Source organism: Crocuta crocuta, unplaced genomic scaffold, assembly GCF_008692635.1.
Source record: "Crocuta crocuta isolate KB4526 unplaced genomic scaffold, BGI_CrCroc_1.0 scaffold194, whole genome shotgun sequence".
Lineage (NCBI taxonomy): Eukaryota > Metazoa > Chordata > Mammalia > Carnivora > Hyaenidae > Crocuta > Crocuta crocuta.
The window spans coordinates 770509-791511 of record NW_027530084.1 but is presented as its reverse complement, the minus strand read 5'-3'; the positions used below and the strand labels follow the sequence as shown (position 1 = coordinate 791511).

The 21003-nt window shown below is 39.0% G+C and overlaps 1 protein-coding gene across 3 annotated transcripts in view; it reads right to left on the bottom strand.

Annotated features, from left to right (window-relative positions):
• The window catches only part of FBXL4 (F-box and leucine rich repeat protein 4), an 82072-nt gene that overhangs the window by 3313 nt on the left and 57756 nt on the right, over nucleotides 1–21003 (bottom strand). For all 3 annotated transcript variants that reach the window (XM_077764765.1, XM_077764764.1, XM_077764766.1), the window contains exons 7-8: nucleotides 15023–15094; nucleotides 10704–11016 (exon numbers count right to left, since the gene is read on the bottom strand). In XM_077764765.1, the coding sequence (XP_077620891.1) occupies nucleotides 10704–11016; nucleotides 15023–15094 (385 nt within the window). The remainder of the gene's footprint in view (nucleotides 1–10703; nucleotides 11017–15022; nucleotides 15095–21003) is intronic.

Sequence of the window (21003 nt, the reverse complement as noted above, 5' to 3'; positions counted from 1 at the left end):
GGCCAGGTTATAAATTCTCTGAAGGTAGGGACTGTATCTTACTCAGCTTTGTATTGGTCAGTAAGTATTTTCAGCATGAAGAAGGTATGCCACTTAACATTAATATGCACCAATCACAAAATGACAAAATAATGACTATAAGCTTGGTTTACCTAAGAATCTTTTTTCAAAATGGATTCAAACACTTACCGAAACCATAAAACAAGAATAAAAATGAAAATATAGCATAGTTGTTTAGGAGCACAGATTGTGATTCAAATTCAGATTCCTGTGGCACCTGGGTGGCTCAGCTGGTTAAGCATCCACCTCTTGGTTTCAGCTCAGGTCATAATCTCACGGTTTCATGAGTTTGAGCCCCACAGAGCTTGTGTGGGATTCTCCCTCTCTCCTTCTCTCTCTGCCACTCCCCTACTTATACTGTCTCTGTCTCTCTCACATAAATAAATACACTTTAAAAAAATTATAAAAAAACACAATTCAGATTCCTTATTACCCATGAGACCCTGGGCAAATCAATTTGTTTCAGCCTGTTTCCACTTCTGTGGCTATAATAACAACTATCTCATAGGCTGTTGTGAGGGTTAAATCTGTTAATATATGCTCAGAATAATATAAAGCATACAGTAACATTGCTGTTAACATTATTTTACTTTGTTCTTTACATCTGAAATAAGATGGTCTAATATATTTGCATGATGGTCTTCTTCCTATAATTTATTTTGCAATAATACTTCCTTGCTCTCTTCTATTTTTTTTTTAGTATAGTTGACATACAATATTATCTTACTTTCAGGTATACAAGGTAGTGATTCAACAGGCTTATACATTATGCTATGTTCACTACAAGTATAGCTACCATCTGTTACCAGGCACTGCTACTACAATATCATTGACTATATTCCGTATGCTGTGTCTTTTATTCCCATGACTTATTCATTCCATAGGTGGAAACCCCTATCTCCCACTCCTCTTCACACATTCTGCCCATCCCTCCATCCCCCTTTCCTCTGGCAGCCATCAGTTTGTTCTCTATACTTACAGGTTTGATTCTGCTTTTTGTTTATTCATTTGTTGCTTTGTTTCTAAAGATTCCACTTACAAGTGAAATCATATTTATCTTTCTCAGGGTGACTTATTTCACTTAACAAAATACCCTTCATGTTGTCACAATCTCATCCTTTTTTATGGCTATGTAATATTTCACTCTATATCTATATATCACATTTTCTTTACCTATTTTTTATTGATAGACACTTAGGTGATTTCAGATCTTGGCTTCTATAAACAATGCCACAATAAACATAAGGGTGCATATATCTTTTTGAATTTGTGTTGTTTTCTTTGAGTAAATATCCAATAGTGGAATTACTAGAACATATGGTAATTCTATTTTTAATTTTTTGAGGCACTTCCATTCTGTTCTCCACAGTGGCGGTACCAATTTACATGCCCATCAACAGTGCACAAGGGTTCCTTTATCTCCACATCCTCACCAACATTTATTTCTTGTGTTTTCTATTTTAGCCATTTTAATAAGTGTAAGTTGATACCTCATTGTGGCTTTGATTTGCAGTTCCCTGATGAATAATGATGTTGAACATCTTTTCATGTGTCCGCTGGCCATCAGTATGTCTTCCCTGGAGAAATGTCTATTCGGGTCCTCTACCCTTTCTTTAATTGTATTCGTTGTTTTTTCATACTGAGTTGTTAAGTTCTTTATATATTTTGGATATTAACCCTTTATCAGATATATCATTTGCAAATATCTTCTCCCATTCCATAGGAATGTTTGTTGATGGTTTCTTTCGCTGTGCAACTTTTTTTTTAAATTTTGATGTAGTCCCAGTAGTTTCTTTTTGCTTTTGTTTCCCTTGCCTTAGAAGACATACCTAGAAAAATGTGTTGCAGCTGATGTTAGAGAAATTACTGCCTATGGTCTCTTCTAAAATTTTTGTGATCTCAAGTTTCACATTAAGGTCTTTACTCCATTTAAGTTTATTTTTGGGTATGGTATTAAAAGGTAGTCCAGTTTTATACTTTTACACGTAGCTGTCCAATTTTCTTAGCACTATTTGCTGAAGAGACTGTTCTTTTCCCCATTATATAATCTTGCCTCCTTTGTCATAAATTGTCCATATAATCATGGGTTTATTTCTAGGCTCTTTATTCTGTTCCATTGACCTATTTATGCCAGTACCATACTGTTTTGATTACTACAGCTTTGTAGTATATCTTGAAATCTGGAATTGTGATACCTCCAGCTTTGTTCTTTCTCAAGACTGCTTTAGCTATTTGAAGTTTTTTGTTGAAGTTTTTTGTGGTTCCATACAAATTTTAGTATTATTGGTTCTAGTCTTGTGAAAAATGCTGTTTGTATTTTCAGTACAGGGATTATACTGAATCTGCAGATTGATTTAGGAAATATTTGGGACATTTTAGCAATCCCAATTCTTCCAATTCATGACCATGGAATATCTTTCCATTTGCTTGAATCATCTTCAATTTCTTTCATCAGTGCTTTATAGTTTCCAAGTACAGTTCTTTCACCATTTTGGTTAAGTTTATTCATAGGTGTTTTATTCTTTTTGGTGCAATTGTAAATGGTGTTGTTTTCTTAATTTTTCTTTCTGCTATTTCCTGTTGGTGTATAGAAATACTACTGATTTCTGGGTACTGATTTTATATCTTGCAGCTTTACTGAATTCATGTCTTATTTCTAGTACTTTTTTGGTGGAACGTTTAGGATTTTCTACATATTGTATCATGACATCTGCAAACAGTGAGAGTTTCACTTCTTCTTTACCAATAGGGATGACTGTTAATTCTTTTTCTTATCTGACTGCTGTGCCTAGGACTTCCAGTACTATGTGGAATAAACATCGTGAGAGTAGACATCCTTGTCTTATTCCTAATCTTAGAGGCAAAACTCTCAGTTTTTCACCACTGAGTGTGATGTTAGCTGTGGGTTGTTCATATATGGCCTTTATTACATTGAGGTATGTTCCTCACTTCATTACTACTATTATGTTGGGGTAAGTTCATTCTACTTTGTTGAGAGATTTTTTATCATGAATGGATGCTGAATTTTATCAAATGCTTCTTCTGCATCTACTGAGATGATCATATGATTTTTATCCTTCATTTTGCTGATGTGGTGTATCACACTGATTTGCAAATACTGAATCATCATCTTTGCATCCCTGGAATAAATTCCACTTGGTCATGGTGAATGATCTTTTTAATGTATTGTTGTATGAGGTTTTAGTTATTTTATTAAGCATTTTCACATCTATGTTCATCAGGGCCATTGGACAATAGTTTTCTTTTTTGTGGTCTGTTTGTCTGGTTTTGGTATCAGGTTAATGATACCAGAGCAGGTTTACTTCTGCTCTGATCTGTATTATTTCCTTTCCTCCACTCACCGTGGGTTTTGTTTGTTCTTCCTTTTCTAGTTCCTTCAGGTGTAGCTTGTTTATTTGAACTTTTTCTTGTGTCTTGAGGTAGACCTGTATCACTACATATTTCCCTTAGAACTGCTTTTGCTGTGTCCCAAAGATTTTGGACCATTATGNTTTTTCGGAATACATAAAGGAGAATAGGTACTAACTGTATTTATTTATTTATTTATTTATTTAACGTTTATTTATTTTTGAGAGAGAGACAGAGTGTGAGTGGGGGAGGAGCAGAGAGAGAGGGAGACACAGAATCTGAAGCAGGCTCTAGACTCCAAGTTGTCAGCACAGAGCCTGATGTGGGGCTTGAACTCACAAACAGCCAGATGGTGACCTGAGCTGAAGCTGGATATTTAACCAACTGAGCCACTCAGGTGCCTCAGTAACAACTCTTCTTTAAATGTTTGGTAGTATTCATCTGTCAATCATCTGGCTCTGAACTTTCATTTTTGGTAGTTGTTTGATTACCAATTCAATTTCATTATTTGTAATCGGTGTATTCAGATTTCCTCTTTTTTCCTAGTTCAGTTTTGGAAGATTGAATGCTTCTAGGAATTTATCCATTTCTTCTAGGTTGTCCAGTTTGTTGGCATGTAAGTTTTCATATTATTCTCTTATAATTCTTTGTATTCTGTTGCATCAGTTTGTTACTTCTCTCTTATTTCTAATTTTGAGTCCTTTCTCTTTTATTTTTGATGACTCTGACTATGGATTTATTGATTTATCTTTTCAAAGAATCAGCTCTTGGTTTCATTGATTTTATTCTATTGTTTTTTGCTTTTTTAGTCTCTATATCATTTACTTCTGCTCTGATCTGTATTATTTCCTTTCCTCCACTCACCTTGGGTTTTGTTTGTTCTTTCTTTTCTAGTTCCTTCAGGTGTAGCTTGTTTATTTGAACTTTTTCTTGTGTCTTGAGGTAGACCTGTATCACTACATATTTCCCTTAGAACTGCTTTTGCTGTGTCCCAAAGATTTTGGACCATTATGTTTTCATTTCCATTGTGTCTCCATTAATTTTGTTTGTTTTTTGATTGTTTCATTGACCCATTCATTGCTTGTTTAGCATCATGCTGTTTAGTCTCCAGGTTTTTGTGTCTTTTCTATTTTTTTCTTGTGATTTATTTCTAATTTCATGCTGTTGTAATCAGAAAAGACACATGGTATGACTTCAATCTTCTCAAATTTATTGAGTCTTGTTTTGTGGCCTAATACATGATCTATTCGGGAGAGTATTCCATGCACAATAAAAAAGAATGTGTATTCTGTTGTTTTCAGATGGACTGTTCTCTATATATCTATTATTTCCCTCTAGTCCAATATATCAAAGACATTATTTCCTTGTTGATTTTCTGTCTGGATGATCTTATCCATTGATGTTAAGTGAAATGTTAAAGTCCACTACTATTACTGTATTATCATCAATTTCTCTCTTTATGTCCATTAATATTTGCTCTTTATAGGCAGGTGCTCCAGTGTCAGGTGCACAGATATTTACAACTGTTGTATCCTCCTACTGGACTGATCCCTTTATCATTATGTAATGCCTTTCTTTGTCTCTTGTTATAGTCTTTGATTTAAAATATATTTTGTTTGATACAAGTATTGCTACCCTGTTTTTGTTTTTTGTTTTTACACTTCCATTTGCATGATGAGTGTTTCTCTATCCCTTCACTTTGGTGTAGATGCCTTTAGGTCTGAGGTGAGTCTCCTGTAGCTGGTATATAGATGCTATTTTTTCTTTTTTTTAATCCATTCTGCCACCCCATGTCTTCTGATTGGAGCATTTTGGCCACTTACAGTTAAGGTAATTATTGACAGGTATATATGTATTACCATTTTATTATTTGTTTTCCAGTTGTTTTTGTAGTTCTCCCCTGTTCCTTCCTTCTTCTCTTGTTCTCTTCCCTTATGATTGATGAGTTTCTATAGTGTTACATTTGGCTTTCTTTCTCTTTATTTTTGTGAATATATCATAGGTTTGGGTTTGTGGTTCAAATATAGCATCCTAAATTTATAGTGGTCTAATATTAATTTGATGAACTTTAAGTTCAAATGCATTCTAAAAACAAAACAGAAAAAGAAAAAAAACGCTTTTTTTCCTCTTCATGTTTTATGAATATGTTGACCCATTTTACATCTTTTTATTTCTAATTTTCTTATGTCTAATTATGGCCATTTCTTTTCCACTTAAAGAAGTCCCTTTAACATTTTTTTTTGTAAGTCTGGCTTAGTGGTGATAAACTCCTTTATTTTTTTTGTTTGGGAAACTCTTTATCTCCTTCAAATCTGAATGACAACCTTGCTGGGTAGAGTATTCTTGGTTGTAGGTGTTTTCCTTGCAGCATTTTGAATGTACCATGCCACTTCCTTCTGGCCTGCAAAGTTTCTGAGGAAAAATCAGCTCATGGTCTCATTGGTTTTCCCTTTAGGCAACTTTGTTTCTCTCTTGCTTTAAAGACTCTCTTTATCTTTAACCTTTGAAATGTAATTACTATGTGTTGTAGTATGGACCTCCTTGGGCTCACCTTGTTTGAAACTCTCTTCTTTGATATGGATGTTTAATTCCTTTCCTAGATTAGAGAAGATTTTAGCTACTGTTTCTTTAAGTTTTTCCACCCCTTTCTTTCTCTTCTTCTTCTAGGACCCCTGTAATGTGAATGTTTGCTTGCTTGGTGTTGTATAAGAGATCTCTTACTCTATCCTCATTTTTTAAAAAGTCTTTTTTTGATGTTTATCTCTGGTGCATTCCATTACCCTGTCTTCCAGAGCTCTGATACATTCTTCTGCATCCCCTAATCTGTATTCCTTCTAGTGTTTTCTTTACTTCAGTTATTGTATTCTTCAACTATGTGATTGGTTCTTGTTTATATTTTTTTATCTCTTTTATATCTTTACTGGGTATCTCTTTAAGGTTTCATTGGGTTCTTCCACTGTTTTATCCAGCCTGGTATTTTTATGATCATTACTTTAAATTCTTTCTCAGGAATACTGCTTATATCTGTTTCACTTAGTATTTTTCTTGTTCTTTCTTTTGGAGCATACTCCTTTGTCTCCTCATTTTGCTTGACTTTCTGTGTTTATTTCTAAGGATTAGGATGTACAGCTACTTCTCCTGAACTCAAAGGAATGGTCTTGTGTTTGGTCATCTCCTATATAGACTATATGGTTGGTGACTTTTGCTGGCTGGATGGCTGGAGCTGTGGCTGGCATGGCCTGGGGGAACCTGGCACATTTCACACAGTGAGTGCCCTGTCAGAACAGTTAAAACTGAAGCAGATGCAGGTCAGGATGTCCCAGGGTTCTATGCACAGAGGGCACGCTAGAAGGATAGCCGAGGCTGAAATGGGTGCAAGCCAGAGTGTCCCAGGGTGCTCTGCACAGGTACCTTGGCAGAATGGCTGGAGCTGATGCGGTGTGCAGGCCAGGAGATCCCTGAGCTCTCTGTGCAGAAGGCACCCTAGCAGGAGAGCTGAAACGAAAGTTGGTGCAAGCTGAGGAGACGTGGGGCTCTACACACAGAGGCACCTTGGAAGGACAGCTGAAGCAGAAATGGATATAAACTCCGGTGTTCCTGGATTCTCCACATAGACGGTTCCCTGAATGGTGGCTGTATTTGGGGTGGGGTACAGGATGGGAGGTACTGGAATGTTCTATGCAGGGGATGCCTTGGCAGGACGACTAAAGCTAAGATGTGGTCCCTGGGCTCGCCACACAAAATGTGCCCTGCTAGGACAGCTGAAACTGAACTGGGTGCAGGTCAGGTTGTCCCACGGTGTTCCACGGAGCAGGCGCCCTGGCTGGGTGGCTGGAGCTGAGGCTGGCATGGATGGAAGTGTTCTGGGGTGCTCCACACAGGGTGTGTCCTGGCAGGCTGGGCTGAAATCAACGTGGGCATGGGCCTGGGACTCCCGGGGTGCTCCACACAGGAGGCACCTGGCAGGATGGCTGGATCGGAAGCAGACCTCAGCCAAGATGGTCTGGAGCACTCTGCACTGTGGGTGCCACAGCAAGTCATTTACTGCCAGTGTGGTTGGGCCTGGAGTGTTCTGGGATATTTGCACCTGTGTCACCTTGGTGTGAAGACTGGGACTGGAGTGAGCACCAACCAGGGGAGTCCTGGTGTGTACGCTGTGGCTGCCTGGGTAGGACAGGTGGGGATGGTGTGGGGTAAGGGCCCAGGGTTAACTGAGGCACCAGACCAGTCAGGGTGCCAGACTGTGCACTGGTCTGTGCTTTCAAGGTGGAGGGGGAGTGCAGACTGTGTACATTAGCTCCTCCCACCCAGAGAGCATTCTAGCAGCAATCCCTACTGTTGGGTGGAGTTCTAGGGTTGATTCTTTTACATGCTAGTTGCTCTTTTAAACCATGGCTTTTAGAAAGAAAACACTAATACTAATACTGATAATGATAATGGAGGAGAAGGAGAAGGAGACGAAGATGAAGACGAAGACAAAGACGAAGAAGAAGAAAAAAAAGAAGGGGGCACCTGGGTGGCTCAGTCGGTTAAGTGTCCAGCTTTGGCTCAGGTCATGATCTCACAGTTCGTGGGTTCGAGCCCCGCATCAGGCTCTGTGCTGACAGCTAGCTCAGAGCCTGGAGGCTGTTTCAGATTCTGTGTCTCCCTCTCTCTCTGACCCTCCACTGCTTGTGGTGTCTCTCTCTCTCAGAAATAAATTAATCATTAAAAAAAATTTAAAGAAGAAGAAGAAGGAGAAGTAGTAGTAGTAGTAGTAGTAGTAATAGTAGAAAAAAGAAAAAAAGAAACAATAAACAAAAACAAAATCAAAACCACACACACAACAAAAGCCCCCATGCCACCGCCCCCAAGGTGGGCTTGTGGACCCTGGTCTCACTGAGGTCACAGGTGCACTCTGATGACCGGACCCACTGGTGTCCAGATCCTGCTGGAGTCTAGGCTTTTAAGGTGGGGGCGGGGGGGTCATTTGGTAGAGTTCTACTATTGTGTCTTTTATGTGCCAGTTGCTCTTCTCTGCTGAGGCTTTTTTCTTGTGCCCAAGGACTGAGAGATCTGTTCCTGGTCCTCAGTACTATCCCTCCCTACTGCTGTTAGCCTTGTAAGGGTGGGGGGTTCCCTTGTTACTGTGTCTCAGTTATTCTTGCGTTCTCTTGCCATTCTATCTGATTGTGCAGAAGCTGTTGAGTCAGCCCTCAGTTCTTTCAGGAGGAACTGTTTTGTAAGTAGGTGTGAGTTGCTGTGTTCTGTGGAGGTTAAGTTCAGAGTCTTCTATGTTGCCATGTTGGACTGGAACTCTCCATGTTTCCTTGCTCTTGTTCAGGAAAGTTACAAATGTTTTCAAAAAAGAAGCCATTATACTTCTTACCTATTTTATGTCTTTGTCAAGTAATTCATATGTTTGTAGGCTGTTAGACCACCTGACTACCAGCCCCACAGTTCACCACAAGTGTGCTTTTGTCTAAGGATCAGCGTTACTGACTTCTCTGTGGTTCTGCAGCATCTCTTTCAGACACTGGCTACTCTTCATCTCTACTGTATGAGGTTCTGGGGGGAGGGGACTATAAAACAGGTATTAACCAATGCCAGCCCCTATCCTCTGAGGTGAAGCCTAATGTAATCAATGATCTAATTTTAAAGGCCTCGGCTATCTTTCTTCATTCTCTCTCATTTTCTTGAACTTTCCAAAAATATTTCTCCCATAAAACATTTTGACCAACTAATTCAAGGTGGTAGGTGGGCAGGAAGGAGAAGAAGTAAGCAAGGAAAGCAGTCGTGGTCTTATGAAAAAAGAGTACTCACTATTTTGGGGCCCCAAACCTTACATTTGAACCCCTGCTCTGGCATATATTAATTGCTGGGCTCTAGTCCCTCTTCTATGAAAAAACAATGATATCCAATTCCCTGAGCTATGAAGAATAAAGAAAGTAACATAGATGAGGCATCCAACCCAAAGAGTACATGTAACAGGCAAGAATTTTTTCCTAAAGTTTATGCAAGAGTTTCTGCCTAAAAGTAGCTTGAATAAGTAACATGCAACCACATAAGCAACATCCACATAAATATATCATAAACCTGGACTGTGCAAAGATTTTCAAGGAAACCACAAACTCAGATGCTGAAAATCTTCAGGTTTTCCTGTTGCTGAATGTTTAATAGACAGGAAAGGATAGACTCCCGTCCATGGACTAACCTATTAACACTAACAGATTACCAGAGAACACAGTAAAAGTGCTATGTTAGTTCACAAAGTACCAATCATGCGGGCAGTTTTAACTATGGTGCTGCCAACACTCTAGCTAAAGTAAGAAGTAACAAAGCCTCACAGGGCTCCCAGCTGATAAATTGCAAGGACACAAGGAAGGAATCCCGTAACTGGAAAGGATTTTCAATAGATCTGCCTTGGGGTAGAATTACTCCTAATGTATAGAATTATCAGAAACGAAGATTTGACAATATCCCTTAATTACCAGTTTAACATCAAGAAGTATTATTTATGTATATATATACATATACATACATATGTATACAATCCATTTGTATAAATGTGTGTATATATGCGTGTGTATATGTGTATATATATACATATACGTATGTATATATACACATTTGTATATACAAATATATACATACACATATATACACACGTGCATATATATATACACACATTCATATATATACATACATACATATATATAACTCATTATACAAATGGATTAATTTCTTCTCTGTCTTTAATAAAAATGGAGAACATAGCTCACATAAATTCTCACTCTTCTTACTAGACCAAAAATTAATGCTTATTTAGAGCTTTCTGATAGGTTCAACTATAAAATTCTGTTACTGTCCTCACTCTTTTACCTAAGTACAGATATAATTACTCTCTGTATCAACTGGCCTATCCTGCACTTCCTCAAACCAAGCCGGCTTGTCAAGACAAAATTTTACTGAACCCAAGAAGTTTTTTTTTCCTTGCAAAAAGTCTGGGATTGCCTTTCACATCAAGACTTTAAAAAAAAAAATTATACATGGGGCACTTGAGTGGCTCGGGCAGTTGAGCTTCCGACTTCAGCTCAGGTCATGATCCTGTAGTTTGTGAGTCTGAGCCCCCCATTGGGCCTGCTGCTGTCAGCCTGTCAGTGAAATCCTGCTTTGGATCCTGTCTACCTCTCTCTGCCCCTCCCCCACTTGCACTCTCCCAGAAATTAAAAAAAAAAATCTTTAAAAAATTAAAAAAAATAAAAATAAAACAAACATATACATTGTATCCTTACCTAATATGTCCAGTTGCCGTAATCTGGTACAATTACATGCCAGTTCTTCAATGTCCGTGTCACACACAGATCTGTTGGCCGTAAGGAAGAGTTTTTGCAAGTTGGGGAGCTGGCGTGCCAGTCTGGCGAAACAGCCGGTGCTGCTCTGCAGAGTAGGGCACCAGCCAAGGTCAAGTTCCTCCAGAAGCGGACACCCAGAAGCCAGTTCTGCTATCCCATTCTCAGTGATATTCTTACATCTCCACAGATCCAGAGTTCGGAGTTTTTTACACTTGGCTCCTATCATGCTGGCTATCACATCATAGTCTTCAATCTGGAAATCAAATCATTGCAGTCTCTTACATATTATGCTCAGAAATACAAGCTGCGTAGAGCAAGTTAAAACATTCGTAATCATCTCCTATTGTCTGCTTCCATGTAAACAGCCCCACATTCTTGTTAATACAGATCTACCCACTCATCTCACAGCTCTGCCACTGTTTCATAAAACAGCAAGAATAATCACTTACTTAAAACTCCATCTAACAGAACTCTAAACAGAGGGCCTCATGAATTAAATCCCAAAGCAGTTGAAATTCCGGGTCCCTCACAACGAATTTGAGGAGTTTGTGTTGTTCTTGTACACCTTCCATTTTGACCTTGCTGCTGCTACTCGTTCACAGGGCCTAGTTTCTTCTATTTTATATATAATTAATCAACTGTGGGAGGTATGTTAAGACCCCCCTGATAGAGGTGGGCACTTCGCCATGCTCTAAAATGGTATATACTGAGAGTCCTAATAATGATACTAGTTTGGGGTTAAATGAGGCCTTTAGGGACTGAGTATACAACACAAAAATAATTTAGATGGTGATATGTTCGTCTCGGTTACTGGATGTGTCCAATGATCTACTTCATGATCACAAGATAATCCTCTACTAAACAAGGATTAAACATTTCAGTTCATGGGCTTTACATGCTTTAATAATGTTTTTTTCTGAACAGGTTTCTTAAGAGTTTCATTTGATTCTTTTATAATCAGGTATCAAAAGTATCACCAGAAGTCAAAAGGAAACAAAATACCTAACACTTTCAGTTATTATTTCCTTGTGTTCATTCATTTATTCCTTTCTTCAGCTACCATGTGCCAGCACCACTCCAGAGGCTAGGAACAATAGTGAACCCAAAAACAAAGACTTTGTTCACATTTTTGGGAAAGACAGACAAATGAGCAAAATAAATCCAGAGAGTGTAAGTGGTATGAGAATAATAAAACAAGGTGATCAGACTGCCAGGTACGCAGAGTGTCATCTGTGGTGGAGGAAGGGAGGGAGAGAGGGAGGGGGAAAGGGAGGAACTATTGTTGGGATTTCCAGGAATGAACCTGGTGCATTCTGGGAACAGAAATAGGACCAAGTATGGCCCAAGAGTAGAGAGGCCGTGAGGGCAGAGAGATATGCAGGGGCCAGGCTATCAGGACATGGAAGGGTTTGGATTTTTATTTTAAGTACTGAGGAAATCAATGGAGGGTTTGAAACAAATATGATTTACACAAAAACAAAAACAAAAACCCCTCTGGTTTCTGTGTTGAGGGTGGTCTATGGTAGGTAAGATTGGAGGGGGAAGCCCAGCAAAGAGGCCTGCACTAGCTTAGTGGAGAGAGAGAGGGGCTTGCATTGAGTTTGTAAGCAGTGGAAATGAAGAAATGAACAGACCTGGAGCTCTATTTTGAGTCAGAGCTAAAGGCTGATGGTTTAGATGAAGTCATGAGGATTTCTACGGTTCTGATCTTCAGGAACTGTGTATGGTAGAATCATGCAGAAGACCATCAGAAACAGATTTGAGGAGAATACAACTACTTAAGTGAGTGTACCCAAAGAATACAAAACTGTAACTCTGAAAATCAGTGTAGCCAATAAACACCTTTACAAAGATGTCAAACTTTCCAAAACCCACGATGCTTACTGCTATTGTTTTGATAGTCAAAAAGAAAATCAAATGAATCGTCCTGCCTTTTGGTCAACTGAAAGAAAAGAAGGTGAAATAAACATGGTATTAGAGTATCAACAGAGATCTGTCAGTGTTACTGTTCTGGTGAACCCTGGACCTGTGGTGAAATGGGAGCAGTATTTCTATGACAAGGGTGCAATGTTTCAACCATGATGGAAATAATAGTATCAGCAATATCACGAATATTTCTGAACTTCCATGTTAAGTCCTTAACACTTACTTTCCTGACAAGCATCAAAAGCCACAATATTTTACTGGCAACTACATACTTTAATTTAAAAATTGCCTCCTTATCTTAAGTAGCATTTCTTACAGGATATCATATATTAACAGAAGTACTAGGGAAAGGTGGGGTCAGTAGTCAGGTAGAGCTGGAACACACTGGCACGCACAAAGGCGCACAGTTTCTTTGCTGTAGGATATACCGTTGAAAGGTCTAGGAGGAAGTCAGGGTAGCATTATTTCCTAATCTTGATCAGGAATCCCTACCTCACTATGCCCCCACCCCCCCCCAATACACATCTTTTCTTAATTGAATATCTTTTAGGACTAATGTTCCATGAGTCAACTTGGAAATGCTGGTTTAAAATATACCTAATTCTAACTACAAACATATATATAATTCTAAATCTACAGTATGTGTGATCAGAGTCCTGCTTTTCTAGGAGATGTTGTTCCAGTTTATGGGAGATAAATAATAGGCAGAAAAAGGTACCTCTGGCCAAGGTTAGACAGGGTCCTTACCAACCTAAAGAGGGCGAGCTAGCAAAGATCCAAGTGGCAGTAACTGGTTGGTCTGTCATCACAGAAAGTGCCATCGAATGTCACTGAGCCCGTCCAGAGGAGTCATCAGAGGGACCCAACCGAAGCCCATGAAATGGCTTACAAAGATAAGAATTGGATCAAAAGTAAGGAAAGTCTAATACTGAGTTAGTGGGCTCCCAAGATAGTTTCTAAAGACTGGGGTTGGTCTGAGCCCACACTTGAATTTTAATCAGGCCTAACCACCAGGGTGGTTTTTATATGAGGATATGGAGATAAACGAGTGGTCGTAACAGGTCTCTCTAGCCTACACTGCCAAATCTTGGAGCATCTCTGAAGCTATCACTGAACTGTAAAAGGTGTTCACACAGAATTTCTTGTAGGTTGGATCCAAGCTTAGGACACCAGAAGAACTTCTCTGATCTTGCAACTATCCTGCTTCCTCAGGTTTTCCTAATAAGCGGATATAAAATCAGAATCGTTTGGGATTTCCAGAATCTGTTTTGAGAGGGGAAGGTAAGAAAGAAAAGAGGGACGGACTGCCCCACAGTCGGTATAGTGGAAGATGTATTTCCTGTGAGTGTGTGTACATGCGTGCACACACACATGTACATACAAGTACAGTTCTTCCTTGGAGTTTCAGCATTCCTTATAAGCTGCATAATTTAGATGAAAAGAATTTAACTCATCCCATGAACTCTTTCAATGGCACAGAAAGTCAAATTTTTAAATCTGGAAGGACTTTAAAGGTTATCTAGTCCAATAGTCCCTAGACATTTGGATTTAATGGACCAGAAACATTTCAAAAAAATTTCAGTTCTAACACAGGGTGTCCACTTACCTTAACCAGTAAGGACAGTAAAACAAACACACACCAAAAACAACAGCAACAGCAAAACAAACAAAACAAGATAAACCTACCTATTATTAGCAACATTTCTAGGAAATAACTTCAAAACTTAAAAACTAAAATTAGGGGCACCTGGGTGGCTCAGTCGGTTGGGCATCTGACTTCCACTCAGGTCATGATCTCACAGTTTGTGATTTCAAGCCCCACGTCGGGCTCTGTGCTGACAGCTCGGAGCCTGGAGCCTGCTTCAGATTCTGTGTCTCCCTCTCTCTATCTGCCCCTTCCCTACTCACATTCTATCTCTCTATGTCTCAAAACTAAAAATAAACATTAAAATAAAAAAAAATTTTAGAAAAACTAAAATTAGCTTTGTGACAAACTTACTGGACTACCAACATTTGGGTATGACTGATATCTTATTTTGTAAAGAAAATCCAGAAACGTAGATAGCTTGTCTGAACTAGCATCTGTTCGAGGCAGAACCAAATTCTTTTTACCACAACACATGACTTTCCTTGCTCTCATGGATAAATAATGTCGATGTTCCAAAGACATACTCTCGAATTTAAGAAAAATGTTTGACAGTACAGTACACAGTAGTTCGCCATAAATCTGAAAAGCCATGGGTGAGCATGGAGTGGGTGGGTCAGGATAAAATTCACCCAGGGGAAGAAAAAGAGCAGAAATGATGGAGAATAAAGACATTTCAAATACTTACCATTACACAACTGCCCAGACTAAGGTGCTGAAGCTCTGAACAGAAGTTCAAAATGCTGAGCAGCGCTGTTTGCTGCCATCAGGGACCACATTGGCGGCAAATATGGAAAGTGAAAGAAAGTGAAACAAAGAGAAGAGGTCAATTAGACATTAAAGGCTGTCACTGCTTTTCCTGAGATAGAGCTCAAACCTGAGGTTACAGACACCACAAATGCCGTTTAATGAGTCCCCAGGTGCTCCTGCCATTGATTGGCTTGAAGTCAAGGTAATCATTACTAGTTTCCATGTAAGTCGCCACGTTGTAGATGGCTTCATGGGCCCCACAGACACCTATATTTTCTGTGACCTCTCGGCTCATCTCCCAAAGGTAAGCAATTTGAACGTCTGGTTAAGAATGAACAGCAAGACAATCTTAACCCCACCCCTCAAACAAACAAACAACAACAAAAAAACCCCAACACCAAAAACCCAGAGAGGGCCCATGACACTGTGAAGAACAGCGGCAGCTCTGACATTCACTGATCAGCTGCTGCCTGATGGAGCTGCCAATAGAGTCACCCCAAATCAGGACTGAGCTGGTGACATTAATGTCAAAGGGTTCTCTTTGCTGACAAGGATACCAACAACCATTGAGCACCTGTCACTAGCAACATGCTGACTGAAACATATATAACGTGCACTTTCTAGTCATGTTCCTGCCATTTAAGCCCATCTATTCTGTGCGATGAAAAAGGTTTCACCACTGAAGAAACCAAAGATATGCTAGACTGCTACATAATCATGGCACCTCAAGTGTCTCTGGTCATAACTTCATTTGATGAAATGCCTGCCATAAAAAATTACCAAAAACAGCAGCAAAACATTCACATTTCTAGGTTGTTTTTTCCTATTAAGAAAAAAACTACTCAAACTTATGTGGCAAAATTTCTTTCTAAACATTTTAACTAAATTGTATGTAAAAAAAATGACAATGACAGTGTACAACCTCTGTTTAATCTGTTCCAAGTGTCCAAAACCTGAACAGTATCAGCTGGAGAAAGGACGAAGGATGTGTCGATGACAATACAAAACATTAGTTCAAACCCAGGTAAGGTTTTCCCAGAGAAAATAAAGTAATGAACTATATCATATAAAATAAACTTAGTCTAGGCAAAATTAAAATAATAGTTATAAGAGGCCTGAGAACAAAATCAGACTTAAGACTAATTGTTTCATTATTGGGCATTTCTTTAAATTTAAGCCAAAAATAAAAGTTTATATTCATTTTATGATTTTATGCTTGAGTTTCAACACAACTTATCACATTTATAAGATATGTAGCTCTCAGAATGTTGATGTTAGACGAGATCTATGAAGATAAATTAATTTTCTGATTCTCTGTAATACTTAGGTATTTTAACTTACTAACAGATCGGAAACTGACAGGTTTGTTTTTATTAAAATACCAGATCCTTATGACAAGGCTGTTTGAAAAGACTTTCCCATGAGCAAGATCCAGGATATATTAGAGAATTTAAAAAATTTTTAAAAATCTTTATTTATTTTTGAGAGAGACAGAGAGAGACAGAGTGCAAGCAAGGAAAGAACAGAGAAAGGGAGACACAGAATCCGAAGCAGGCGGCAGGCTCTGAGCTATCAGCACAGAACCTGATGCAGGGCCCAAACTCATGAACCATGAGATCATGACCTGAGCCAAAGTTGGACGCTTAACCTACTGAGCCACCCAGGTGCCCCATATTAGAGAATTTTTAGAGAGAATTCCATATATTCTTGTCGACTCAAAATTATAAACACCTCCCCTCCCCTCACCCCCATACACACACTTCATTCAAGAACTTGCTGATAATTTATTTTTAAACTGTTTACAATGCATATCTCAAGTATACAAACAAGTACAGAATCCAGTGTAATGAATACCCATGTAGCTGCAACTCAAATTTATCAAATTTTAACATTTTGCTTCCTTTGCTGACCCTTATCTATTTGTGAATCCCTCCATCCATTCACATACTTCTTTAGAGGTAACCTTTATCATGACTCAAGTGTTTAAAAACATGCTTCAAAATTATGTAATTTTGGGCACCTGCATGGCTCAGTTGGTTGAGGGTCTGACTCTTGATTTTTGGCTCAGGTCGTGATCTCATGGTTATGAGACTGAGCCCCGTGTCAGGCTCAGCTCTGGGTATTGAGCTTGCCCAGGATTCTCATGCTCTCTCTCTCTTTCCCCTGTCTCCTATTCACACTCTCTTTCTTTCAAAAAAAAAATTATATAATTTATTACACATTATGGATCCATAAATTGCATGTAATTACTGTTCTACATGGTTTCTATAAAAGGATATTATATAAACGTGCATATACTTTTGCGTCTTCCTCAACGTTTGTGAGAAATTTGTCAATGTTGATACTCACAGCTTTAGCTCACTGACTTGTTAACTGTTGTATACTATTACATTATGCAGCATATACTCCCGTTTGATGAATATTTAGTTTGTTTATAATTTTTACCTTAACAAAGAATGTTAAAATAGCCATTCTTATATGTGCTTCCTTGTGCATTTTTTAGAAGAGTATTTCTCTAAAGCACATGCCAGAGGAAGAATTTCTGGGTGTTTAGGTATGCTTGGGACTTCATCAGATTATGCAAAATAGCTCTCCTCAGTGCCTACATCAAATGATGTGCCCACCAGCAATGCAAGAGTGCTGGGTCCCCACATCTTTGCCAACGTATAGTCTTTTCATCCTTTTTAACATCTGCCTATCTGATAAGCCTGGAATGTTAGAAAATGCATTAGTATGATTACTAGTGAGGTTGAAGATCTTCTCATATGTTTACGGGCCACTCATATTTCCTGATCCATAAATTGCTTAACCATATCCTTTGCTGATATTTACATTAGATTGTTTCTTCCTTCCTGACTTGTGGGAATTTTTTTCTATGCTGGATACCAATCATTGTCAGTTACATCCATTACAAATATCTTCTCTAAATCTAACACATGTCTTTTGCTTTATTTATAGAACATTCTGAGACATGAAATTTCAAATTTTAATATAGTCACATCAATCTTTCTCCTTCATGTTTGTAGTTTGTTGTCTTTTCTAAAAGGTCCCTCTATACCCAAGGGAGAATAGTCTTCTTCTTCTTCTTTTTTAAATGACAGCATTAAAGTTTTTCTTTTTTACACTTATGTTTTTAACCCAGTGGTAACTGATTTTTATACATGGGAACATATCAAATTTCATTTTTTTCCTTAAGAATAACCAGTTGTCCTGGTTCAATTTATTGAAGATGCTACCTTATCCCCCTATTTGTGGTGTCTTCTCTTATATTTCAAGTTTCCATATATGGGTGAATCTATTTCTGGGTCACTTTGTTTCACTTGTCTATTTGCCTTTCCCCTGCACCAACACTTCAGTCTTTCCTAGTATAATTTGGAATGGGTCTATATATGTGGTAAGGCAAACACCTTTTCCTCATTCTTCAAAACTCTTTCTTAGCTGTTCTTGATCCTTTGCTCTGTCATATGAACTTGAGAATCACCTTAAAGATTTTAGTTTACCTTTTAAAATTGTTTTAATGTTTATTTATTCTTGAGAGAGAGAGAGAGAGAGAGAGAGAGAGAGAGAGAGAGAGAGAGAGGTGGTAGAGGGGCAGAAAGAGAGAGACACAGAATATGAAGCAGGCTCCAGCCTCTGAGCTGTCAGCACAGAGCCCAATGAGGGGCTCAAACTCACGAACTGTGAGATCATGACCTGAGCTGAAGTTAGATGCTTAATCGACTGAGCCACCCAGGTGCCCTTTAGTTTACCTTTTTAAAAATGATGCATAAAGATTAGCTTTTCTTTCTTTTCCCCACCATGATCAATACAGTTTGTCCTTGAAAAACATCAGGATTAGGGATGCTGACCTCTGCACAGTCAAAAATCTGCAGGTATAATTTTTGACCCCTTAAATCTTAGCTGCTACTAGCCTACTGTTGACTAGAAGCCTTAACAGTAACATAAATAGTTAATTAACACATATTTTGTATGCTGTGTATATTATATACTGTTATTTGTACAGGAAAGCTAGAGATAGGAAGGTGTGATTAAGAAAATCATAAGGATTCCATTTTATTTATTTATTTTTTAAATGTTTTATTTATTTCTAGGAGAGAGAGAGAGAGAGAGACAGCGTGAGCAGGGAAGGGTCAGAGAGAGAGGGAGTCACAGACTGAAACAGGCTCCAGGCTCTGGGCTGGCAGTCAGCACAGAGCCCGACGCGGGGCTCGAACCCACGAACCGCAAGATCATGACCTAAGCGAAAGTCGGACGCTTAACTGACTAAGCCACCCAGGGGCCCCATTCACGTTCCATTTTAAAAGATGCTTTCATTTACTTCTTTGAACTCCCATCCCCTGACTTCACTCTTTGTAGTCTTCCCTGTCTAATGGTCTTGCAGACTGCCTTCATGTGGCACCAGGAATTCTCCCCCCCCCACTTTTTGCTTTAGAGGGAGAGAGAGTGAGCGAGCATGAGGAAGGAGGGGCTGCTCCATGCTCAGTGCAGAGCCTGACACAGGGCTCAATCTCATGACCCTGGGATCATGACTTGAGCCGAAATCAAGAGTCAGATCCTCATCTGACTGAGCCACCCAGGTTTCCCCTGAACCAGGACTTCTACTGAAAGTGCAGTGGTCCTCCTTGGCAGTGGTACTGCAGATACTGCAGAACCAGGAGAGGCTTGGCTCAGTTCTGACAATGAGGTATAGCCAATGCCGGGTCACTATATACTTTTTGTTATATGTGCCCAGGCCCAAATCCCTCCTTTCTCTAAACTTTCCATCCAGTCCCTGGGGTGGCTCGGACAGCCATGTAACACAGTCACTTAGCTCTGTCTACCCCATGTTGGGACAATAAGATTCTCCTGATAAAGTCTGAGATGAATTCCTATTAAATCAGTTCTTCTAATTAAAAATAAGAGTAAGATAAAAAAATGTATTGCCAAGAGCACCATATGAATCCGTCTTGACTATTCCTTTGAGGAGCCACACCTACCGCTTACTGTCTAGCTTAAATTCTAACTTTGAGGCCCAGACAATACACTTCTGAATTAAAATTACCATATTTATATACCTACAAAACATTCTGTGTAAGGGTAGATGCATTCTGGAGGAATTACAAGCCACAGAAGAGGAATTCATGGCATACTGTACTTACTCATGTAAATATCTTACAATGACTTACACACTCTGTACATTAAATTGGGAATTAAAAATTCATTTAATAGTAGAGAGAACTATTATTTTCATTCCCACCTTAAAGAAGGAACTCATGTAGAATAAAAGATTCATGTTGAAGGATATCACACATCTTTGCTAAATAAGGGCTATGAGACGACGTGCTGAGACCGCCACACGAGGGGATGGAGGTGACGGGTAGGGGAAACGAGGATGGCCTAGGAAGAGATGCTGTGAGGAATGTAACAGGGCCTTAGCAGAGATAAATCAAAGGGCCGACAGGTAGCACTGAGGTGAACAAGCAAATCATGACTTTTTCCAGCAGAGCTCATGAGAAGCCAGAGACTTGGGCAGTACCCGGGTTTAGAAAACACAACAATAGTTTGCAGTCTCTCTAAATCCATTTAACCCATTTCCTTCTAGAAAGTGTTCAGGATATTCTTTCTCTATGCTGTTAGTACTCAGAATAAAAGTTCTGCTATTGATGTTGAAGCCAAGAGAAGAAACTAAAGAGAAATGAACTCTTCATTTCCAAGTATAAAAGGGCCTGATTTGGAAGAGACCACAAACTCAATGGTTTAGAGCGGGAGTCGACAAACTACTGCCCAAAGGCCAAATCCAGCCCACTGCCTGCTTCTGTAAGTAAAGTTTTATTGGAACGACAGCACAGCCAATCATTTATGTTTTGTCTATGGCTATTTTTATACAACAACAGCAGGGTTGAGTAGTCATGACAGACCATATGGCCTGCAAGGCCTAAC